This window comes from Epinephelus moara, chromosome 10 (assembly GCF_006386435.1).
Source record: "Epinephelus moara isolate mb chromosome 10, YSFRI_EMoa_1.0, whole genome shotgun sequence".
NCBI classification, from domain to species: Eukaryota; Metazoa; Chordata; class Actinopteri; order Perciformes; family Serranidae; genus Epinephelus; species Epinephelus moara.
In genome coordinates this window covers 5,343,253-5,352,599 of record NC_065515.1, presented here as the reverse complement: position 1 = coordinate 5,352,599, position 9,347 = coordinate 5,343,253, and the positions used below count along the sequence as shown (strand labels likewise).

The 9,347-nt window shown below is 39.1% G+C and overlaps 1 protein-coding gene across 1 annotated transcript; it reads left to right on the top strand.

Annotated features, from left to right (window-relative positions):
- The first annotated feature begins 154 nt into the window (after positions 1-154).
- Positions 155-9,025, top strand: spata18 (spermatogenesis associated 18). The gene is made up of 12 exons (XM_050054950.1): positions 155-570; positions 3,018-3,123; positions 3,224-3,339; positions 4,068-4,186; positions 4,405-4,500; positions 4,601-4,738; positions 5,524-5,755; positions 5,865-6,023; positions 6,128-6,303; positions 6,691-6,814; positions 7,593-7,661; positions 7,920-9,025. The coding sequence occupies exons 1-12, from the start codon at positions 484-486 to the stop codon at positions 7,974-7,976; spliced, it is 1,479 nt and encodes a 492-aa protein (XP_049910907.1). The 5' UTR covers positions 155-483; the 3' UTR covers positions 7,977-9,025.
- The last annotated feature ends 322 nt before the right edge of the window (positions 9,026-9,347 follow it).

The following is a 9,347-nucleotide window of genomic DNA, read 5'->3' as shown; positions in this document are numbered from 1 at the left end:
TTGACAGCCCTCCCTGCACGTGTAATTCAGTTCAGTATGGCCTGCTGTATATTATAATCGGATTTAATCTAACACAGCCACTTAAAACGGAAACATCAGCATAGGATATGTGCGTTACCGAGCCTCAGGGTTGACTCTGCGGGCCTTTGGTGTCGTTTGACAGTATGACATTACAATCGTATTTACATGAGGGGAGAGCAGAACGTGCGGAGGACTGACTGACACAAAGAGCCGAGCTTCTAGTTTATCCGTCCCGAGTTATTTAGATTCAAAACACTGTGTGGTTTACGGTGTCGACTCGTCCCGCTCGGTTGCCACAACTGAGGCGGTGCTTGGCATCTGTGTCGTAGGTGGAGAAAGCTGCCAGGACAGGAATTTTTACTGCACCGCACTCCCCTTGGAGATCACACCCCCGGCGGCTGTTGTCCTCCTCCTGAGGCGTTTTAACCCTCCGCGCATTGGTTAGGCCTACTGAGGACTGACATGGCCGACACGTTGAGGAGACTGACTAATACATCTTCCTTCAGCGTCTTACAGGACAAGCTTGAGAGCTGGCACAAAGACTACCATGTAAGTTCATCAATTAGTAATGAGCGACCTAAATCTGACCAGAGCACTTCATCAGTGCCCTCGGTCAGCATCGATATCTGCTGTTGTGGAGGCATAAAATTACATTTGTGTAAACTTGAAATTTAAGTTTCAGTCAAAGCGTTGCAGATAACATAACCACCTCCTCTAGACAGTATAACTGTCTCTGTTTACCTCTGTCGACTGCTGACTGTTTCACTATCTCCTATAAAATTTATATTTTTTTTACCCATTGTTATTTCAATAATGGCTGGCGCAGTTGTTGCACAGTAGTTTGTATGATGCATGAAATAATTCACAGCACTACAGCAGAGGAATGCACTTGTTTAGATGACATTGATTTCTCGGTAGAGTTTGGTTGCTATGGACGCCAGTCGCCATGGCTACGGTTGGACTTTTCCAAAGATCTTTTACTTCCAGATGGTTCACATCCTGTTACTTCCTGTAGAAATCCGCTGGGTGGCGACGCAGACCGGAACAACTAACAGAGGGACGCTGGTTGGATGAAGTTTGCCTTCAGGGCTTCTGCCATAAACAACTTTATTGGTTAGGTTATTATTATTACTATTATTATTATTTAAATATTATGGTTTGGGTTAAAATGAAAAACCCTGAAGGCAAACTTCTCTCATGTGCCAGAGGAACTGTTTTAAACTTTAAATATAGGCAGGTTATTCTATAAATGCATTGGGTTTCTACCACAAATAACAAAAAAGACATATGCAAGTTATTTTAGAGTGATGTTGTCTCTTATCCTTATGTAGTTACTTACTGGAACAGCCTTACAAAAGACCTTTATCGGAAAAATATCTGGAATTTACCCCTTTCTTATGAGTTGCCTGAGCACAATGAGAATTTAAGATCGTGAAAATTAAAAAAAAAATCAACAACAATGTATTATTACAAATGCACATACGTTAATTTCAAAAGGAAAAACTTAGTAAGTGAAGGAGTAATAAAAATAAAAAGGCAGAGTCTGATCTGTGATTAGATGAACTAGGCCTATATATTGTTGCGTTGGTTGTCTCTTCGGCTGGAACATGCATTGGCATGTCTTGCTGCATCTATGGCGCCAACACTATTTTCTCCAAGAAGATGTTGCATTTTAGTCTGGTCAGAGAGTGTATGAAAATCTTGGAGTTTAGACATTACAAAGCTAATTATTATCTTGTCAAGTTGAAAGGAATATCAATGTAAATTCGTCTATCTTGGCATTGTGCCCTTACTAAGAAGCTAAGGAAGGACTTGAGTAGTTTATTATTGATAATACTGACTCTGATTTCCCTTTGTGCCTACAAACGTTTTGTTTGGTTTCAATAAATGTCCTGGCAATAAAATCAAAGAATATTATCCTAATCATTCTTTTAGCAAAATCTCATATCCACAAAATAATCATTTCAATTGAAAATGAACCAGGCAATATATGAAATCTAAATCTCCCCCCAAAAATAATATGGTTATTAGGACAATGAATTTGTGCATCTTTTTAAATGCATTTGTATGAATGAATTATGTCTTCTGGCTTTGTATATGTAGCTATATATTGCCCCCTGGCATTCTGTTTCTGTTTGCTTGTTTTATTGCGATCCATTGGTATCACTTATGTGTGTGTGTGGTTTTTTTAAAAATTAGATTCTGGTTAATTAAGATCTTTAAAAAATCTATTAAAGAACACAACTGTCAATGTATGGCATTAAACACTTGTGTCATAAAGTTTCTCATTGAAAACAGAGCTGGCAACATACCTGTTGCTTTTTTGGATAGCCTTTGAAACCTTTTTTGGTCTGAGTGAGAAATGTGCCCTCATCTGTCTGTTAAAACAATTCTGCCTTTGGGCATTAAAAATGTTATTGGTGTTTTTTTTTTAAAGTAATATTAACAATCGTAATGACTACAATTATACAGTACCAACATTATATATTCATCCATCACAGAAAATATATCAGTACAACAGAAAAAAGCAAACCGACAGGATAAAGCCTGTAACATTTTACAGTTTCAAATGCTTTTATGGTTTGGATTTGACTTCATTTTCAGAAAAAATTAGACATTTGTCATGTAACCAAACAACAAAACCGTACTACAAACGCTACAAATCACATATCAAACGATGGTGCAGTGCAACAAATTAATCATTCCTTTTGTGTTCAGTGTCGGGCTTAGGTACCCTGAGGCTAATTAGGAGCCATATTTTATAGGTTGACAGACTGAGGAACAAAAGAGTTCCTCAACCTGTTTAATGAAGCCTGTGGGACTCTCAATCTTCTGTGTGGTGTCAAAAGCTGATAAGCTGAATGTAAATATTGACTGACTAAGTGGAACATTCGTCTCCCTGTCACCATGTGTCTGAAATTAATTTGTCTGTGGCCATACACAGCAAAGGTCTGTCTGGTTCATTTGCCTGTTGTTTGTCATATTTGCCCTCCCAGGTTATTTCCTGTGACCAGAATCTAAACAGATGTTGTGAGCTGATCGAACTAACCGCCAAGATCCAGGGCCAATTGTTTGCCATCCTCAACCTCACAGCTGCTGAAGGTAAGCATATGCATTTACACTTTCACTTCCAAAGCATTAAACAGGTTTTAATCCCTCATGAACTTCTCAACACACGCTCTGTTTTTAATTCATGAAAAAGGTGGACACTATGCTGGAGTGGACACCCTCAAAACACGCCTGCTGCCGTGGCTTGGGACCTGTTTTTCAATGGCGAGGCCCTCTGTCACTGACAACACCAGTCTACAGCTCATCCAGGTGACATCTTGTCTTCATGACACTGAATATTTCACTAATCCACCAAAATTAATTTGATCTACGCCACAGACAAAAATACAAAAGTGTATCAGAGCCACACTATGAAAAAAAATCTTTGATTTTGAGAAAAAAGTCATTAAAACAAGAATAAAGTCGTACTACTTCAAGAAAAAAGTCCTAATATTAAACAAATAAAGGCATCATTTTTACAGGGCAAAAAATGATGTAACATTAAATAAATAAAGTCACAATTTCATGAGAAAAAAGTAGTAATAACTGTGTATAAACGCTTAATTTTACAGGGGAAAATGTTGTAATATTACAAGAAAGTTAGTAAAGTAATTCAATAAGAATAAAGTCATACTATTTCAAGAATAAAAGCCATGATAATATGCAAATAAACTTTTAAGTCTATGGGGCAAAAATAACGTAACATTACATGAATAAAGTCATAATTCTATGTGAAAAAGTAGCAATAATACAGGAATAAACTCTTAATTTTACAGGGGAAAATGTCGTAATATTATTAGAACAAAGTCATTTAAAAAGAATAAAGAAAAAAAGTCTTAATATTAGGTGAATAAAGGTGAAACTTCTGCACTACATTTATCGTAGAAAAAAAACCGAACACAATATTTTCAGCCAATTTAAATAATTTTCCTCTATTATGGCCATCTGGTGTTGTGGTTACTGTGCAACATTTGTACTGTATCATCATCTGCTATCAGGATTCAGCGGAGAAGGACATGAGGATCAGGGAGCTCTCTGCCTCCCATGAGAGTGACATGCTGCAGATGGACACTCGGCTGTGCTCCACTCGCCTGCAGTTGGACTCTGTCAGAGCAGAGTGAGTATAAGAGATATAAGATGATGGACTGCAGCCAGCTCATGTTTAGATGTAGTTTGGATAAATGAAAAATTCTACAATATGGATACAACTCCATGGATGAGGGAATGTATAGAAATGTCTATTATATCTATTAATACCCTCTCACGTTGCAGTCTGAATTATATGCACTGTAATACATGAAACCCACTATTAAAATAGCTGATTTTTGTTTTCAGATTGGTCAATGCTCAGAAGGAACTGGACGAGACAAAGAGCAAATCAGCAACCACTCTGCTGGCCACTGAAGATGAAATACTGCAGCTGAAAGCAGAGTGGGTTACACAGTCAAATAGTGCTGGAATGTATATTCATCCGCAAAAGCAATGCACAGTATGTTGTTCCCTGTTGATGTGAAGCGTGTCTGTGTTTCAGTTTGCGATCTGCACATGAGCAGGTGGAGATGTATAAGAGGAAGCTGGAGACTTTTGACTACGACTATGAGCGGCAGATTCGCTTGCTGAGAGATGAAGTGTCCACTCTGAGCACAGAGAAGGCCATGCTGCAGGAGAGGTAAACCAGCACCCATAATACAGACACACAAATATCATATAGAGACTGAATCACTGTGATGTAGCACTAATAAATACAATCACTTCCAGGTAGACATCTATCAATTTCAATTGCAGAGATATGTAGAATTGACAACCTTGTTACCTCTGCTAAGGAGGTTATGTTTTCGCGGCGTTGGTCTGTTTGTCTGCAAAATAACTCGAAAAGTTCTGAATGGATTTTAATGAAAGGTTGATAATGGGACAAGGAACAGATGACCCACTTTTGGTGGTGATCAGTTGAAGCAAAGTGGATAAAATAATAAAATGGCGGGAAATCCGAGGTGCTTGGCAGAGGTCTGCGCTCTCCGAGTGCTCTAGTTAATTTCTGTTGTCATTTTCAGCTGTAACTGTACAATTTAAAGATGCATAGTTAAACACGGTGGTCCAACTTATCCGGCGGTTCTGCTATGCTGTTTTTGTGTTGCTGTGTTGCTTTGCTAGTGTCTTTGATGAACCAAATCTACCAGCACGGAAGCCAAACAACGTACTGCTGACAGGGGTCGCCGCAAAACATACTTAAGCCACCTAAAAAGACCCACCTAACAAAATCAATATCAGTCTAGAGCCAAAAACTAACCAGTTGAGGCAACGTGTGCTCAGTGCCATTTAATTTTATGTACGTGACACAGAGGTTTTCTACCTGGAAGTTTTTGTAAACAAACATTGTGATTTAGTCCATACACACACAGATTTTGCTCCACAGAACGATGTCTCAAATTATGTCTCTCTCTCCGTCTCTTTCAGGTTGGTGAGGAGTCGCTCTCCCAGCCCCTTGCCAAGGCCCAGTTGCTCGTCTAGCCCCATGAGAAGCGAGTCGCCCACCAGAGCTCAGCTCACTAACTCCTCCCGCTACGCACGTCTTGTATCGCGCTTGAGTGATCTGTACGCTGTGGAGCGGCTGGAAGCCCAGACCATGCTTCGACGCCACATTGTTGACTTAGAGATGGTCCAGAAAATCATCTTCATTGCTGTGGCGGTATGACTCCAGTAGTACCCTAGTTGATTGATTTAATCAGGGCTATATAGTCCGCTGGCACGTGAAGCAATTGACTTTAAAATGTCGTTTTCATGTTCTCATGTCTCAGGAATCCTTCAAGACAGCGAAACTGGCTTACCGTCAGTTCAAGCTGCGTGTGAGAAAGACATTGTCTTCATCCCACTTTGGACCAGAAAGTCTGGAGGATGCAGCTGTGGATTACACTGTCAGAAACCTGGACCTCTATGACGTTCGGGCCAGCGTCAATGTAGGATTAAATTATTCTCTCCTGTGTCCTCTGCAGGATTTACAAACACATTAGTTTGATACTGATAAGGGCAGTGCATCTGTCTGTGTGTTTCCTCTCCACAGGATGTGATCAATGCCATGAATGTGAACCCTCGGATCTCGTTCCCGCCAGAGGTGGACTTTGCTCTTATCTCTACCTTGATCAGGGAGACGTGCAGGGTGGCCTTTGCCATGCAGACACTGGACCCCCCGCTTGACTTGGCCTTTGCCAGTGATGGAGAACTTTACAACGACAGCAAGTCAGTCCTCTGTACAGTCCTTTGTCTGAATTCTGTGTTTTTCCTGTTTGTTGTGATACAGATTACAGCACTGATCCCCAGCATCCACGGCCATATGTGGGTTTATATGTAGCAACGACATTATGCAGAAATCCATGTTTTTCGGATTTGAATACACCAGGAACACGACTGCAAAACTAAAGAATGGCATAAAAACCTCAAATAAATAAATAGATAATGGGGCTGCCCTTTACTGTATGATGCTAGTACATTTCCAAACAATTACTGTAAAACATCACTCTATGAAGCGCAGCAGTTCAACTTTTCTGCTGTCTCTACCAGCAGATGTCACCCTCACACACATTCTCACAGCTCTTCCTCACGCTTTCCTCTGCCGCTGTCTGACAGGTATCGTCGCAGCTATGATTCAGACTTCACTGCTCCTCTGGTGATGTACCACATATGGCCAGCCTTGGTGGAAGGAGATGCTGTGGTAGTGAAGGGCGAGGCTGTGACCAGGAGGGGTGCTCTGGTACTGACTGTACAGTATTTCACACACGTCAGTTAATCTAAGTGTACTCTGGAGCAATGGTTCCCAACCTGAAGACTCTTGACTAAGTGACGTATTTTATGGATATATCATATTATATCCAATGCATAACAATAAGAGTACAGACGACTGGTAACCTTTACAATTAACCCAAATAATGAACACAATAACTGCAGGAAGTTTGTGTAAAACGAGCGATTTGGAGCAGATTATTACACATATTGCATCAAACATGACTTTTCCTGATAGTCTTTGGAATTTTTAAACAATTTTCTGTCTGTATTATGTTTTTTTAAACAATCATACATACTTAAGAGGCTTCTTTTTGGAGAAATTCAGTGTTTTATTCTCCCTGACACTTGGCCATTGTTCTATTAGCTCCAGTTGCTTTATGTGCACACTATTCTCATGCAGATTGAGGCTGTTAAGCAGAGTGGGCAGGCTCTGTGAATTTAGCTTGTGCTCAGGTCTTCACTGTGCCCTTTTCCTGTGAGCTGTTTTTTTTTTAAAGTTCATATCTTGAATAATAATCTCAATTTTAAAAATTTAGTTTTCTTTGCAGAAATGAAGGAAATCTTGAGATATATGTGTGCAGCCTCGATACAAAAACTGTACACCCCTTAAAATCAAGAGAGCCTTGCAACCACCTGTGAAGCTTTGACATCCCCGAGTGGAGGCCGAGAGGTTGGGAACCAGTGCTCTGGAGAATAATGCAAGTCCATGGAAAGGCTCATGTGTTTGCTGGTGTCTGTTTTTACAGTGGAGCAGAAGCCGGAGCAGAAGTGCCAGCCCCGTGCGCTCTCGCTCTCTCAGCCCAACTCGCACTCTTGTAAGTCTCTATAATATTTGACAGTGCAACCAAACACACAGAGACAGGCACCATTTGTTGAGCTTAACCTTGCTCAGCTACTCATGTAATTCAGATTAATTTCAAACTCAGATGTATCGCTCTTTCCACTTAACATGCATGCACACCCATGGCCTTAAGGGTATGTGCTCAAAAAACTCGGCTTTATTTATCTGGATTTGTTTTAATCTTACACAATAGTTGCAAATATCTTTAACAATAATGTATCTTTTTTTTTAGGCATTTAACAGCAATAGAAGTCGGTCTCCTGAACGTCTTACAGCGAGCCACCTGTGATCTCTGGCTTTACACCGATCCTGGATGTCAGTGAAATTAAATTTCAGTTGACTTCATCTGTGATGTTACTCTTATGCTTCCACCAAATAAAGCAATAAAATCCTGAGATACTGTACCACCCAAAGGCTGCTCCAAGTTTACATGATTGGAGGGCAGTTTGATGGGACATTGGCAGGAACTAGAGGTCAGTATATTTTAGATAAAGCATAAATAGCCTGGCAGCTAACTAGACAGTTGTCTTAGTTTACTATATTTACTCTGAGATAGATAATACTAACAGTGTTTTAGTGATCATTGGAAACTTTTAAGTGCTTTATTCAGGGGACAATTAGACCTGCGCAGTAGCACTTTCTCAGTCTGACAAGAAAACATATTCAACTTTACTCCTCTCTTTACTTTTTACCAAAAGTCAGCAGAACTCTTTCAGTGTATTGTAGGACATACAATATGGTGCTAATGATCAGTGCTAATTTAAACTCCTCCAGTACTTGAGTGACTGATATTGGTCAGTGTGTTTTTAGTGTCAGTGGTTGCTGTGTTTTTGTATTTTCATTTTTTATTTCTATTTTTTGGTGCTGTTGTTTTATATTTTGGGCATTTATTTGAGATAAAGTAACGTTTAAGAACATTTCACGTGACAAAACATGTTTAAGACCTGAATAAGTGCTTGCTTGCTTTTTAAGTCTGAAATATGTTTTAAGTGAGATTTTTCCAAATAGTAGTGTAGTTACTGTGCATTGCAGAAGGACCACTTGCTAGTAATTTTGGGAGAGAAATGTCTGTATAAATTCAACATGACAATTCTATTTATTATATATTTTTTCAGCTACAACCTGTGTACTGTACATCATAGCTTACATAATCATATCTGGTACTACTGTACTTAATTTGCCCTTTAATGGCTTGAATTTATGAGATATAGTCGATACTGTAGGATGAATTTATGTTGATTTCCCTATGATTTTATTTGTGTTGTGTGATGAATATATTTGTGGACTGTGCCTTTTACGATTGCCTTTTTAAAAGAATAAATGATAAATTGTTTTACGATTTTTTATTGACTATATATGACTTTTTAATTTTTTTTCTTTGAGACACTGTTAAGAATGGCTGGTGTCATTACCAAAGAATTAAGCCATAAATCTCTGTCACCCAAATTAAAGTCTAAAGATATGAACTGATGTATATCTAATGTTTATAGACCAATTTAAATTGAACACATGCAGGGGAACAATTAAAGCAAGCTCCTTCTATTTATTTTTTTTTAATGATGACTACTGTTCTCCCTTGTATTTTGGGATCTAAAAGGATTCCACTGTGGTTATTTTTCTCAATAATTCCCCTAATTTCCATTTTCTGACCTCAGAGTGT

Bases quoted from the DNA above. Each gene is read 5' to 3' on its own strand.
- spata18 (XM_050054950.1), top strand. From the start codon at position 484: ATGGCCGACACGTTGAGGAGACTGACTAATACATCTTCCTTCAGCGTC. The intron at 3,124-3,223 runs GTAAGCATATGC...TTCATGAAAAAG, and splicing joins CAACCTCACAGCTGCTGAAG to GTGGACACTATGCTGGAGTG. The intron at 4,187-4,404 runs GTGAGTATAAGA...TTTTGTTTTCAG, and splicing joins TTGGACTCTGTCAGAGCAGA to ATTGGTCAATGCTCAGAAGG.